The sequence below is a fragment of the Gavialis gangeticus genome, unplaced genomic scaffold, assembly GCF_001723915.1.
Source record: "Gavialis gangeticus isolate Ggan-Ray unplaced genomic scaffold, GavGan_comp1, whole genome shotgun sequence".
Taxonomy (NCBI): domain Eukaryota; kingdom Metazoa; phylum Chordata; order Crocodylia; family Gavialidae; genus Gavialis; species Gavialis gangeticus.
Genome location: NW_017729022.1, coordinates 132,557,740 through 132,573,372, shown reverse-complemented (window position 1 = coordinate 132,573,372; position 15,633 = coordinate 132,557,740). Strand labels below are relative to the sequence as shown.

Sequence of the window (15,633 nt, the reverse complement as noted above, 5' to 3'; positions counted from 1 at the left end):
CGCTGGGGCCCCTTTACAGGTAAGGCTGCTATTAAAAGCCACTTGTCTCAAGCAAACGCCTCTAGGATTTGCACTCGTGTCTTCAGACTTTTCCTAAGAAATGTAAACAAGTGGTGACTTTATCAGCCGCTTAGGAAATATCAGGGCGGTATCAGCAGACAAGCGTCAACTTGAACCCCTCTGTAATAATCTCCCTCCAGGGTGGGTGGGAGAAGTGGGAGCTGGGAACAGAGATGTTGATCTTTCTCTTTCCCTCCTCCCCTCAGAGCAGGGGAGGAGGAACATATCCCCTGTGAGGAGGGGGGGTGATAGTGGGAACCCTGCTCCTAGTAAGGGTGAGAGAGCTGAAAGCATAGACTAAGCCCAGCCCCACCCCCGGAGGGAAGGAGGGAGGGTAGGGAAGCTGGCATGCAGGGGAGTGGGACTGGAACGCACTCATCCCTAGCACTGGGCAAGAGAGCTGTGGGGGAAGCTGGGAAGAAGTCAAACCAAGGCACTTCACAGCCCCCAGCTGAGTCACCAGAGTGCATAAAACAAGCACAAGGCAATCAGAGCAGGCAGACGGGAGACACACGGCATCAGCACTCCAGGACAGGTAGGTGCAAGTGGGTGTCATGCAGGGGTGAGTGGCTGGGACTGGCCCTGGCACCAGCACTATACCTAGACTCCTGGCAGCTCCAGGCAAACTTTTAGTATTGGGCTCCCTTTGCCAGCTATAATGATAATAATAGTTATTATAATTTTCACCATTTTCGGGCCCCCTTTCTGTCCAGGCCCCGGGCAGCTGCCCTGCTTGCCCATGCCTGTATCCAGCCCTGCCTGGCACTGACATGTCTGTCTATAGCCATCTCCCTGTCTCGCAGGGTCCCTGCTCCCTGGGGACCGGTGCAATGGCAAAGGGCCCTAGGGCTGCCCTCGTGTGTTGAGGGGCAGGTTTTGCCCCTGGTGGGGGGGAGCACAAGGGTTGTTGAAGACAACTTCCCTCCCCACTCCCCTGTCTCATCCCCTGGGGGAGAGAGCAGTTGAGAGCCAAGGCCCCTGATCTCTTTGTTGTTCAGGAAAATGCTGGGCATGATTAAGGCAATGGAAATAATCACCAGAGCAGCACTGGGGGAGCACGCTGTACCCAAACCATCCACAGAATTACCTGCTCTTTGTCCTGGCACAGACCTCCTGCGTGACCCAGGACAAGCCACTTTGGGCCAGAATTTAAGAAGTGCCTGATGGGATTTTCTAAAGCACCCACTTGGGATCCATGGGCTTGGATGCTTAGATGCCCTAACATGGAGACAGGAACATTTCCCTCCCTCCCAGCAGTGTTGTGAGGTTGAATACATTCACAGCTATGAGGAATCAAAACTCGTGGCAAAGGTGATATCTTTTATTAGACCAGCTAGATATTTGCAAAAAAGAAGAGATCTTTATTTGCAAGTTTTTTAGGCACAAGTACGCTTCATCAGGCAGAGGAGATTGCAAGGATTATAAAAGTTCTCCTAGGTAGAAACTAAAATTCATATGAAATATGAAACCAAGATGGCTACAACCTGGATACCCTTCACAGCTATGAGACAGGCAGATGCTATTGGGGGTGGGGGGAGCAAAGTAAATGGCTATCTCCACACACAAGTGCAGCTAGTGGTTTGTGCCTCTCTTCCAGGGGAAGGGTGCCTGCCTGCCTGCCTGAATGGGCTAGGTAGTGGTATTATGCACAATCCAGTAATGCTTACTCTGGAGGCCACATTGGTTGAATGGACACCTGCATTGCATTAGACAGGCACAGCAAGGGAAAAGGGGGGGTGTTATGTTTAGAAGTCACTGTTGGGAGAAAGTTACACCCATCCAGGTCTGTCCTGGACAGTCACTGTAGAATGAGACAGGGAAAGCAAATGGTTTCATTTAATTGGAGAGGCTAATCCAGAGCCAGCTCCCACAGGGAGCTGAGCACCTCCTCAGAGGTGCAGAGTGACCCGCTGACATTTGCGTGCACTGAGAGCACTCCAGGATGAGGCCCTGCCAGGAAAAACCCCGCAGAGATGTGCCGAGACCAGAATGTGCGAGAGGAAGGCTGGAGGGAAGCTGTCTATTGCTCTGAAAGCGCTCCAGGAGGACAGTGCTTGGAGGAGGGAGGAGTGGTGCCCAAGGGTCAGTTGTGATGTAAGTCATCCTTCTCTCCCACACAAGGGCTCAGCACAAAATTCCCTGTTATTTTGACCTGGCCTGAAGGAGCCACCCCCAGGCTGTAGTTTTGTCTGGAGTAAGCACTATGTGTCTCACAGGAAACTAGTGAGGAGCTAAACCATAGGGACCCTAGGAAAACATTTTTGAGCTGGGAATTTCTAAGGAACACATCTCAAATAGAGAAAAGAGGCAGCTAAAGTGAAAGCAGAGAATGACTCTAAGCTTCTAGGTAACAGGTGCTGGGGACCTTGAGCTGAGGTTTCTGTAGGAGGAAAGGGTCTCTCTTGAGTTTTGGCCATTCTGATTCAGAGCCAGGTGGGCTTGTGGGTGCTCTGTAATAATTATGTATCAGCAGGACCCTTGCCTGCTGAAAGCCTCCAAACCTGGCACTGCTGGGCAAAAGGACATCAGTATAAAAGCCAAAAGGGTAGAAGCGGTGACGAGAGTGATCCAGAAACCCTAAGCAATGTAGGCCATGTCTATGCTCCAAACCGTTGTTGGTATAGCTCTGAGTGCAGTTCTGTCCCCTCCCTGCTAGAATTCCTGAAAATCCATGAATGCATCTACTTCGGGAACCCCCCATCATCCCCCCTGTAAGACTGAGTCACAAAAGAGCCACAAAGAGGAGGAGGTCCCACCTCCTCCTTTTGCATTCACTGTTTTTCAATTAAGTCTGAGCCAGGCTTTAGGAGCCTGACTTTCAATGGGACTTGAAAGTCAGGCTCAATCCACACTTAAAAGCTGTGCCAGCAAAACTGTGTTGGTGTGAAAAAACACACAGCCCTCATCTATGTAACTGCACTGGCAAGAGCCCTAGTGCAGTGTAGTTATACAAAAGGGTCCTTTTGCCAGGGTAGCTCAGTCTGTTCCAAATGCTTCTGCTGATGTAAGTTGTCTCTCTACTTCAGGCCTTACCAGCAAGGTCTTTCTAGGGCAGACAAGGTGCTTTTACCCACAAGCCACATTGAACATTGCTGGAATCTGTGCTCTTAAATCACTTTGGTGTTGCTGAAAAAGCCCCATTAAGAGCTTCCTTTTTTAACCCAATGAGGAGCCAGTGGCCTTCCAAGCCCTAGCTCCCCACAGCCTGGCCATCGCTTCTTACAGAGCAAGCCTCAGCAAAGCAAACATATTTGTTACCTTGCACTGGGGTCACCTAGAGATGAGTCCCTGCTTGCTCTGTGTCAAAATTAAAACTGTAACTGAATGCTGCATGAGACCAATGGTGTGACCTTGCTGTCTTTGAGCAAAATTATTAGGATACCTTAAGGACAGGCCTGCAGTGTGACTAGCATTAATTGCATTATTGGCTGAGGAGTCTTCCTCCCAGGCAAGGACTCCACAATGCTAGGTGCGCTGTAAACATAAAACAAATCATGGTCCCTGCTCCAAGGAGCTGGCCATCAAAATTGGCTGTGGCTTTCCCCTCACAGATTCAGCTTTGCACATACACTAGGTCAGTGCCATGGCAAGGAAGTTTGATGCCCGGGGGAAAGCCTGCAGCAGCAGCCCACTCTTGCCCCATGCACAGATCCAGGGGGCACACCCCCCACCCTCACCCCAATGCTTTTCCCAGAGTGCATGCAGCAGTGGGAGCCACCCTCCCCTCATCCCCCCAAACGAGCTGCTTGTGGCTACGTCTTGTGCCCTGCCCTGGCTGAGCAGCACCTGTTGGTGCCCCTTTGCTTTTGTGCCCAGGGCAGTCACCCCGCCTGCCCCTCCTTGCTATTGCACTGCACTAGGTAAAGAAGATAGTGCTGTACCTGTAAAACTTGTGATACTTTTTTGGCCTTTAGGGTGAAAGGTTTTTATGCACTGTTAAAAAAAAGGATCACATGAGAATTCCACCCCACAGGACTCCTTTTTGCTTAGCTTTAATTACAACAGAGGTGCTAATTATCACTTCCCCCAGCTTGATGCAAGAGGCAAACGCTTATCAGTTTAAAATAGCTTGTGACAGCCTGGAGGGATTTTAATTTATTTCTCAACATTGCTGTTTTTCTTTCCCATCCCTGAAAAAACAGATTTTGTGATTTAATTGAGCCACATTGAAGCAGAAGGATGTTTTCTCTCCTGCTCACCCTCTCTCTGCTGGTACTGATGGTGGCATCCAGCCCCACAAAAAGAGCAGAATCTCTGACGCTGGGAGATTTTATGAACATTTTCCTACTGGCCGAGGAAAGCTCATGGAAGACTGTAAATCTTAGTAGCATGTCCTGCGAGGATACGAGGAACAACACATGGACCATCTTGCATCTGACCAACCACAGCTTGAGCTCCTTTCCTGCCTGCTTGCCTGAGGTGGTGGAGACCCTAGACCTCAGCACCAACTTCCTGAGCATGCTGAATGGCACAGAGATAGTGAACTTGCCAAATCTGCGTATCCTCTCTCTGAGGCAGAACAACATTGAAGAAGTCATATGGGGAAGTGAAGCCCTCAGCAGTCTCCGAATCCTGGACCTAAGTTTGAATAAGTTGTCATCTGTGCCTTCATGCCAGGGCTCCTATCTGCCAAACCTAAAGTGGCTATCACTGGCTGGAAACCCCATCACTCAAATCCAGCCATGGGCTTTCTCCTGTTACCCACAACTGAAGTTCCTGAACTTGTCTGTCACTCTGCTAGGGCAAGACACTGGTGGAGGGATTAGAGAGTCCGCCTTTGCCATGAGGATGCTACCAGGGGACACCAGCAGAAGGCCAGACAATACCATCCATGTGCTTGATCTGAGTGGGACCTCTCTGGAAAGATGTAAGTCTTAAATATTTGTGATAAACATGGGGCCTGGTTGAGCTTGGCCTTGTTTTAGATGGTGGACAGCTTGGTTGATGCCAGGAGTAGAACTGGCAATTTCCAGAAGCAAGGCAGGAGCTGCCGCTGCTGGCTAATTGGAGCTGCTGCAGGCATGTCTCCACTCCTGATCAGGCCTGGGAGGGACCTCACGTGCTCCCCAGTTGTTATAAATTCCCTAGTATAGACAACCTTTTAGAAGGCTCAAAGGTTTCCCCTTCAGAGGGGAATCTAGAGGAATAGCTGTAGTGCAAACCTGGCAACTGAATGTGGCCACAAGAGAATTTCACATCCTTGCTCATAACCTCTCTCCCCACCCCCATGGACGTGGGTGGATCTAGGATTCTGGAAAGGGGGGTGCAGATGGTGTGGCGCATCATCCCATATAACACAACACATTTTCCCCAAGTAAAAAGAAACTAGAAGTTTACTAATATGCTAGGGGTTTAGGGCTGTATTATTCAGTTTAAGGTTGAGACACACACACATATAACTTCATTAGAATGAGTTAAGAGCAATCTGCAGGACTGACATAGGAGCTCAATTACCAGGAGCAGCTACAGACAGCAGAACTGAAGAACAAAGGCTAGCTGGACTGGTGGGACATCAAGGCCATTAAAAAGGAGAGGGTTGTTAACACCTGTGGACTAAAGAGTCTAGAAAGGATCAGGTAGATGAGGATGAGCCATGAAGTCAAGGGACTCCTCAGCACTGCCTGACTAGAAATGCTGCTGCCACTGCCAGGCAGTTGGTTTTAAATTTTGGGTGGAGCAGGAATCAAAAGGGATGCAAGTGCACCAGTGCACCCCCTTGGATCTCTCCCTGCCTGTGGGCAATAGCATTATCCTCTCCTATCAGCCAGCTCTCAGCCTTGGATTTATCTTTGATTCCTCTCTTCCCAGCCAGACTCTGTGAAAGCCAGCCTCTGGTTTTAGAGTCATATTTCTGGAATTAGCCTTTCCTTCCACAATTCCTACAGCTCAAGGCCTCACAGTGTTAGGCACTGTATATCTACATGGGGAGAGACAGTCCCTGCTCCAAAGATGTTACAGTCTAGAGAGACCAGGTAGAACAAAGAGAAGACTTCATCCCATTTTATAAACAGGGAACTGAGGCATGCAGAAATTAAATGACTTGCCTGAATCCCAGTCTGGTCCCTGAACTGCAGGGCTGTCCCTCTTCTCTAGGACAATCTTTCCTCTCTCTCTCTCCTGGACTCTTATCATATTTCATGAAATAAAATGGGTATAATAATTCCTCACTCAGTGCTTTGTGAACCATTTGTTAAGGACTCTGACAAAAGAGCTACAGAAGATCAAGGAAGTATTACAAAGATTTGCAGTGCTGTAAATCTACAATCATACCCAGCAGTTCCCTACTTGAGAGTCCAGCCACATTCCTAATAAATATGTCCAGCTCTCCATGCAGTGAGAGTACATGTTCTCCTTGACTACTTGGGAAATAACCCTCAGGAATATTTGCTTGTCAGTGAAACTCCACCCAGCGCCCACTACTTCTTGACAAGTCAGAAATCCAGAACCATCCTCCATTCACATACCAGTTAAAAATCTCTTCTCTGCTTCAGTACAACAGGAATGGACTCAAGACCTGCCCAACCTTAGGTCCCTCCATCTTACCAGGATGACCCGGTTGAGAAGCCTTGATACAGATCTCTTCAAGTCTATGCCAAGTCTGAGAGAATTGAACTGCCAGGACTCCCACATGCTGAGTTCAGTGAGGACAAAGATATTTGAAGACGCTCCACACCTGAGGTTCCTCATATTCCAAAAGTATGTTTCTTTTTCTCTATGCTCACATGCATGTAATTATTCCTACTTGCTGAAAGTGTTGTAGCCCTGAATGCAGGACCCCTTCTAGCCTATCACACACACAGAAGGGATGTTCCACCCTTTTCAGAGCTATTTCAAACTCTGAAGCATGGGGCAAATTCAGCTGATGCAGCTGAACTCAGATTTCCCATTCTGGGGGGTAGAGACTGTGTCCTTAAAGGCACCAGAAAGATGACAGATCTCCCCAGTGTGGGGAGAGTTCCTTGCTAGGGGAGAGTGGTACAGTATCTATTTATGGACTACAGCTTTTGGTACGATAGGGGCTTGCTGGGGAAGTGCAGCTGGAGTGCACTGCACTTCCAAGACTCTTGGCTGTCAGACAACTGCCTAGGAGCCATATTCAGCTGCTCCAGATTAGAGCAGCTATAAGGCTGCTATAGAACTGGCCCTAGGATCAAGGAGATAACTAGCTTCTTTGCTACACCCATTGGATACTGGGAGAAGCAGAGAACCTGGTTCCCATGAATGCTGCGAGCCAAAAACTGTATCATGGTACAGTGATGCCCTAAGTTTAGTTTAGGAGCATGCTGCAATTACTGGCATACATAAATGTATTGTGATTCCTGTACTGCTTCTGTCTCTGAGTGGATCCACACATTAGAAAAGCTTATTTCACTGAATCCTGAGCAGAGACACTGAAATATAAACAAGAGGAGAATCTGGTTAAGCATTAATGATCTGCCTGTTAATCACTCCCATCTTGAAAAATACCTGACCTCTCACACCTCCTCCCCTTGGATTTTTTAGCCTTACCCCTCTTGGTTTTAATGCTTTCACTAGACATTCGGAGGCTGCTCAACTGGAGATTTATGGGGCCAAATTTTGTGCTACTACATACAACTCCCCTGACTTCAGTTTCAAGGGTTGTGTCAGTAACATTCCTGGGGGACAACACTAAGACGTGCTTAAAACAGGAGCTTGAAATATCTGCATACAAAATCCACTGACTGCAAGAGAGGCTTAAAAATCAATGGGTTGCTACAAGAAAGGGGATGTTCTCCTTGTGCCATCTACTTTGAGACTTTTTAGGGTTCATACTGGGTAGTTATTTTAAGCTCTTCTATTCAGCTGTAAAGGCTAGAAACTGTTACCTTAATGGGAGCTAAGATCCTGATATCATCACTTGACTCTGGGATCTGGAGATTTAAGAAAAAAACTATTGAGAGAGACAAAACCATGAAAGTTAGCAATACTGTGGCTTGCCTAGGTCACACAGCAGGTCTGTAGCAGAATCACCATGGAGAATGGGGAGGCTTCCTGGTGCCCAGTCCTGCATCCACCCTCTAATGTACTAGACCAGCTGTCAGTAATGTTTTCTAGCGGTGTGCTGAAATGACCCAACTCAGGTCCAAGGAGGGCCAGAGCTAGGACCTGGCTGCTATCACTGCTCCTCCCCACTGCTCCTTCTCCCTGCTGCCCAGTCGCCCTAAGGGCAAAGTCCCCACCAGCTCCACAAGCCAAGTCCAATGGTCCCACAGGCCGGATCTGGCCTGTTGACCATAGGTTGCCAACCCTTGCACTAGACCACACTAATTTAAATAACTCATTGCCAGTGTCCCTAGTGACCCCAGTGTTAAAGCAGAACCTGGTACTAATTTGTGAAGTACAACTACTTCACTCAAGTAGCAGCAGGGCCTTAGGGATGTACCTTCTATGCATGGTGGAAGGTTATATGTATATGGCAGTGCGGCTGAGAGATACAGGGATTTGGGGATAATAGAGTTCCTTGTTCAATGTTAGATTAAAGGAACTTTTTGATTCTTTGCCAGAAGCGAGCCACACTGAAAATACATTTTGCTCCACTTACCCAACTGGTTACACAGCAATTAATAATTCCTGGAGACAAAGCTATAAGCTTGAAGGCAATTTGCCAAAATAGAGACTACATTGCAAAGAAAGCAGTCAGCGCTGATTAATAAAAGGATTGGGGGATATTGAGGAAAATCATCTAAGATATCAGCACAGATTATGAGTCTTGCAGAAAACAAAGTGGTGGGGGGGAGGGGGAGAAACCAATCCTGGGCACTGGCTGTATGAAAGGAGGACAGAATACAAGCTGTGAGCAAAGGGAAGACCAGGTTCTGCTCTTGGACACACTGCTGCACTTGAGAACAGAACTGACACAGTATCTTACAGAACATGTGCAAACCCCCTGCCTCACAGATCTGATGCTCTACTTGAGAAGGAAAGAGCACTAGACATATCAGGCCCATGAAGATGTGGTGGTATCGGCCATGGTGTCAACCGCAACCTTTCAAAAATCATGAATTGTACTTAAAAATGGACCTGGCTTAGAAATCATGAGATTTAAAAAATGCACTGTAAGTGCTTTTTCTTTGCTACAGGCTTCTAAACATTTAGGATGGACTTGAATTGCATTTTCAAGCATTTCTTGAAAACCTTTCTGAAAACCTCACCTGTTCTTGTAAATTAAACTGAGATTCTCCTATAATCATACGCAAATCGAGATGTTGAACAGGGAGATGCAGATGGTGAGCTGCGTCATCATATGTAACACAATACACATTTTTCTCCAGATAAAAAGAAACTAGAAGCTTGCTAATATGCTAGGGCCCTAGGGCTATATTATTCCAGTTAAAATTGAAACAAAAACAAACATAACTTTCTTGGACAGTGCATTACCTTGCTATATCATAAATTATGTATAAAACCCCCCCCACAACAAATTAGGCAAAAAATAATCAAAAGATGTCGTTTCTTTAGTCCCGTGGTCATTAGAATTAAATCTCCATTTTGTTCAGATTCATAAAACAATATCTAGTCTTCGTGAGCATGTTGACTGAAAATTATTTCAACACCTGAGATGATGTTTTCACATCTGAGTAAATGTTTTTAGCTAGGGAAAAACAGTCTTCAGGGCTGTGAAGCAGGAGCTACATTATTAGGCAGAGCCAGAGGACAGCAGAATTGCAGAGCATCAAGACCATTAGAAAAGGACGGAGAGATGTTAAGACCTGTGGTAGATTATAACGAGCCATGAAGACAAGTCACTCCCTCACTGCTGCCTGAAAGGAAATGCTACTTCCACTGCCAGGCAGTTGGTTTTAAACTTTGGATAGAGCAGGAGTAAAGGAAAGCATGAGACTACACCACTGCACCCCGCTGGATCCACCTGTACCTATAATCACCTGACTTTGGATGCTGGGACTTTGGGAAGGATACCAAGTATCATGAGATTTGCCAACACTGCATTTGTGAGACTACCAATGAGAGAAAGGATACAAGAAATGCAAAAATTACATTGCAATTTCAAACACAAAGAGATGAAAGGATCAGGCGACTACATCATGAACAGGGGTGGAAGAAGCTGTGGAAGCAGACATGAATCCAAGTGTTAGAAGAAGAAAACACAGTTTAATTAGGGTTGCCAACTCTGACTGAAGCTATTCCAGGAGATTTTTCCCCCCCCCAACATGACATACTGTCCTTAATTGTACTGTTCAACCCATTCACAGTATCAGTCTCCTGGGTTGCTTTCAATAGTCACCAGGAGATTGATACTGATTCCAGTAGTCTCCCAGCCAATCTGGGAGGTTTGGTAACCCTAAATTGAATGGAGCAGACCTCTCAAGAGTGGAGGCCTTTTCCTTTCCAGCTGCAATCCCAAATGCATTCTTGTTATGAATAACTTTATGCTGCTGCAGGGAGTGAATCATAGCTGGGATAAATAGCATCAGGCTGATATAGAGGTACAAGCCTGGGTTTTATTAGAGCAGGGGGAGGGAATTAGTAATCTGCTAGCGCTATGGGTTGATAGAAGATTACTGTCCCCTCAGGGAGCAGGGAAGGCTGCAGGTCCTCTCGTTACACAGAGTTGTTAACACAGTCCAGCCCTTGGGCCCTAGCCAACATGAGTTCATTATGATCCTGTTTCTCAACTCCTAGCTGTAACCTGAGTTCTTTTGATCCCTGGAATACCAGTTCATCAGAGAGCATTGTCATCAACCTGTCTGGAAATCCTCTGCAGTGCAACTGTAAGCTTTCATGGCTGCTCTCTGATCCTGCAAGTATTGTTCTGGAAAGGTAAAGCACCTTATACACCTGCATGCTGCGTGCATTCAAATAGATACAGCCCTGGCCTTTTCATTGAGATTTTTTGCTGCAAACTATTCACAGACAAGATTCCTTTCCTGTCCATATTATCCATATTCCTTGTCTGTACTTACCCTTCTCCAAGAATGCAACGAAATTTGGGCTAATTATATCTGAAAGCAACAATGCCCTATTAGCAGAAGCAAAACTGGAAAATGATGTCACCTACAGATTCCACTTTAGGAGCTAGATAATTTATTCTCTGCCTCCACACTTAGTAATTTTTTTTTCTATTAGTGCAAATAAAATATGAATTAGATCAGCAACCTGAAAGGTGCTGTGTCCTGCCAAACAGGAGATCAGCAGTCAAGTCTGCAGCTCCTCAGCCAGCAATGGCTAAGAATATCATGGAACAAATTACACAGCACTCAATGCTGCCCCTCACTGTCATTTTAGCTGGGGAGACTGATCCTTTGAAATGCTGTATATGCAGTGCCACCACAGGAGGTGAATAGCCTCCCAGTCATGGGATACTTGCTGCACCTTGCAAAAAAAGGAGGTAGCCAAGTTGACATGATGAGGGAAATCACCCTGAAAATACAAAAGTATAATCAAGAATTTGCCTGGCTCTGGGCCTAGATTTCATACTTCCCAGGGAGAAAGCAGGGGTCTGAATGATATTAGCAAAGGGGTGGGTGAAAAAAAATACCCCACAGGCTGGATCTGGCCAGCCAACAGATTTGATTGTTCTGCCCAGCAGCATCAGCTGCGGACCTAGGAGGGGGTTTCATGGTGCTGAGTAGGCGGTGATGTCAGCTGTGGGTGCTGCCGGCAGGTTCAGGAGCCCTGATGCAGAACATGCTGGCGGCGTCCATAGCTGATGCCACTGCCCTCCCAGCAGACAGAAGCTCCTTCCTGGAGCCCTGATCCAGAACCTGCTGGCAGCATCAGCTGTGCACACAACCAGCAAGTTCTGCATCAGGGCTGCAGAACCCACTGGCTGTGGCCACAGCTGATGCCATCACCTGCCTGCCGCAGTGGTAGTCCTCATCTGGATCTACAGCTGAGCGTCAAGGCTCCTGGCAAACTACAGTTCTGGCTGGGTTATGGAAGGGGGGAGGGAGAGGGAGAGGAAGAGAGAGAGAGAAGAGGAGGTGGCCCTTGATGAGTCACCAAAACTTAAGTGGCCCTTCAGCTAAAATAACTGCCCACCCCTGTATTAGCAGCTTATTAATGGGGAAGAGTTGGAGGGGTTGGCAGTGCCTTCCAATAACTTATGTCTTCTTACTGGTTTGTTTAATCTCCTAGGAGAGCAAATACAACTTGCAACACAGCCCCAGGAGACAGAGATACGCCATCATCATCTCTGTCACTGTTACTGCTCTATGATGAGTGCCAGTCGAGGAGAAATGACACGCTCCTAGAGTCAGTAACTCCTTTTCACAAAGACAGCCCTTTGCACTTCACTATTAATAACCCTACCAGTGCAGCAATGCTGACAGACCCATCTCTGGTCCCCTTAGATGTGGTGAGTGATGCCATTATATCACAAAGCACAGTTGGCGTGACAGGGATGGAGCTAATGAAGGAGAAGCCCACACATGGCATCCATCCTCTTTACAGGGAGGAAACATTTTCCAAATCTGTTGACAGCCCTTCTACTGTAGCACCAGAAGCTACCTCTTCAGACATCCTGGAGGAGCTTTCTAGTAATTCCTTTATGGAGCACAACACCGTGAGTACAACTCAAGCAGATCAATTGAAGGAAAATGCCACAGTAGCCATTAACCTTTTCCACGAGGTAAAACTTCATCAATTTACTAATGACCCTTCTACTGATGTGAGAGTTACAGACTCTCCGATGTTGCTCAGTGAACTTTCAAAATACTCCTTAACTCCACAGAATACCATAAACACATCTCCAACAGACCAACTGCAGCAAGGCTCTTTCAAGGCAAAATCTAACCCAGATCCTACACAAGCTGAAATACCAATACGCTATGTAGAGGACTATGAATATGAAGATGAAGAAAAGGAGGCTGCAACTCAACCAGCACATGTCCTTTGTGACTACAATCCTTGCAAACACCTCCAGAAACCATGCTCTGAACTTCAAACCTTGTCTTCATGTCTGTGTCCTGGAGTGTCTGGAGAAGACACTGTCCCTGATTCCCCAAGGCTCAGAGAGGTGTCTGAAATTACAGACACCTCAGCCCTGATCCACTGGTGTGCTCCAAATTCAGTTGTAAATAGCTACCAGCTAGTATTCCATGCTGAAGGTAGTGAGGAAGGCCAGATATCCTTCAATGAGATTTACACCACTGCGAGGCAGCACACACTGTATAAGCTGTCACCAGACACCACCTACCAGGTCTGTGTGATTGCTTTGAACAAAGCAGGAGCTAGCCAGAGAGAGAAGAGGGTCTTAAGCAATCCATGCACCCAATTTAAAACAAAGCCCAGTTACAAAACCATCCTGGCTGCCTTGTCTGCAACAAGCGGGCTTTTTCTCCTTACCACCATCATACTGTCTGCGTGCCTCTGTAAGAAATGCAGAAAGCCTCAAGCTGAGCAATATGGCACACACCTCGTCTCCTACAAAAACCCAGCATTTGATTACCCCTTGAAACTGCAAACATACAATTAGCCCCAAGCTCCTTTGTTGACAACTTTTGTAGTAAAATACCTTATAACAGCACATCTCTAATTGGTATCCAATTGCCCCCTGGGGTTTATTTTTTTTCATAGGGCAGATTTAACTCCTGCTGTAAGGCCACTGGCATTAAGTGGATTAGACCAGGGACACTAAGTGGATCTCAATGCTTTAGCTTTGTTGTGAGAGACCCCCACCTAGCCTCTTGTTTCCCAGGTCTCCACTTTTCTTCCATTTCCAAACAGCAGCTGTGTTTTGAGTGGTTTCTTATTTTGTAGTCATATGTAATTATTCGCCTGGGTCCTGAAAACCCAGCAGCGATTTTAAAACAGTGTGTGTGGTGAGGGGCAGCAATTAGAGTAGCTTAGGAGGTAGATGCACAGTCCTATGGTTCTTTGAAGTGGGTGCTTATTTAACCTAGTCTAAGATGGCATTGAAGTGCCCAGAAAAAAAAGCCTTGATAGGAATAACCCCCAGCATCCATAGAATACCTTTCATCTGCAGCTATCAAAGAGACCTTTGACAAAGAGGTAGATAGACTGAAGACTAGGATGGACAATTACGATCATTTTGTCTGACTTCATCAGAGAGATGATAACAGATTCCACAGAGTGAAATGTTTCAAGACCTGTAAATGCCAAAGAGAAACAACATCCAACCTTGTCACGTTCATCCCCAGATTTTTGTGGAAAAAATAAGACACAAAATGACTTGTCCAAGATTTTAAAAGGCCCTTAGCGCCTACCTATACTTGCAGCTAGACACTTAAAGGGAATTGCAAAGCACTTACTGGTGCTTGCTTGGCTTTTGGGATCTGATTTTGAACAGTTTTAAGCACTATGTGTAGATCTGTACAGCATCCCCACTGGGTCCAGGGGAGACCCACATGCTCAAGCCCACCCTACTCTCCTATTTGCATGCCTCAGACCCAGAAATGAGGCAGTGAGGATGTTCTGGATGCACTGTGTGTGGCAGCTTTCAAGTACACTAAAGACAGAGGTCCAGGGAGCAGCTGTAGGGAAGGGAGGCTTTTCTTGCTGCATTTCTGGGTTTGGTGTATGTGAGGAACAAGAAGATTTAACAAATACAAATACCTTAGAGCATAAGCTCCTTGGGATAGAGGCCTCCTTGTTTGTTCTGTTTGTACAGGGATTGGTACCCCTGGTCCATGAGTGAGGCTCATGGCACTACCGCATTATGAATAATAATAAAAAGGAAGAAGATTGCACAGAGCCTTCAAAATAGCAGTGGAACAAAGTAAATTATCATGTGGTTCACAACTGCCCACCAATCCGGTACTGATTAGTGCCTGATGCCTCAGTCGATCCAAGGATTTAATAGAATAGTCATTTATTTGGGGTTGATCCAGCCAGTCATTGGGAGGCAGGTGGCCAAACACTAATGCAGTCTACTGGGTATAAGCACTATAATGTTAAGTAATGAGATCCTAGCCACTCCTGATGGAAAGCCAGGCTAGGATTTTCAAAAGCACATAAGGGATTTGGATGTCAGTTCCTTTCATTTTAATAGAAACCAGCATACAGATCCCTGACAGAGTCTGGAAAAATCTCAGCTTTGAAAAGTCCCAAAATCTTTTTCACAAGACAATCCTTGTCAAATGTTTGTCTCACTGTTGTTACTCAAGGTCCCGTGTCTCATGCTTCTTCCCAGAGATACTGGACAGATATAATCTATGGACCTTTGAGATCCTGAAGAATAAAAGGTGCTCTATAAATGTACAAGTGTCTATGTTCTGTTAGGCAGACAAGGTTCTTTGGGTGAATCTGATATCTTTTATTAGACCAACTAAATAGTTGGGAAACAATGCACCCCTGTATGTTCTGTTAGTTATTTTTAACATGGGAGGGAAGGGAAGGGGAAAATCACATGCCCTGTATTAATAAAAATAAAATGCAGAGCAATGATGAAATAACCATAGCATGGTTTTTGCTTTAAAGTCAACACACCTATCCACTGACAAGACTGAGACAGTCACGTCTGTGACGTGGAGTCTGAGGTGCTAAGTGCATCCCTTTTCATGAGTTTTTTTTTCATTGATACTACTGGATTTTTGTTCAAAAAAAAAAAAAAAAAAAAAAAAAAAAAAAAAA

The 15,633-nt window shown here is 46.2% G+C and overlaps 1 protein-coding gene across 1 annotated transcript; it reads left to right on the top strand.

Annotated features, from left to right (window-relative positions):
• The first annotated feature begins 314 nt into the window (after positions 1–314).
• Positions 315–14,222, top strand: LRRN4 (leucine rich repeat neuronal 4). The gene is made up of 5 exons (XM_019516208.1): positions 315–595; positions 4,203–4,927; positions 6,552–6,756; positions 10,723–10,860; positions 12,178–14,222. The coding sequence occupies exons 2-5, from the start codon at positions 4,240–4,242 to the stop codon at positions 13,514–13,516; spliced, it is 2,370 nt and encodes a 789-aa protein (XP_019371753.1). The 5' UTR covers positions 315–595; positions 4,203–4,239; the 3' UTR covers positions 13,517–14,222.
• Positions 14,223–15,633: the final 1,411 nt, after the last annotated feature.

Excerpts from the sequence above, each read along its gene's own strand:
- LRRN4 (XM_019516208.1), top strand. The coding sequence starts at position 4,240 with ATGTTTTCTCTCCTGCTCACCCTCTCTCTGCTGGTACTGATGGTGGCA. Across the intron at positions 4,928-6,551 it reads TGGGACCTCTCTGGAAAGAT|TACAACAGGAATGGACTCAA; the intron begins GTAAGTCTTAAA and ends TCTCTGCTTCAG. Across the intron at positions 6,757-10,722 it reads AGGTTCCTCATATTCCAAAA|CTGTAACCTGAGTTCTTTTG; the intron begins GTATGTTTCTTT and ends CTCAACTCCTAG.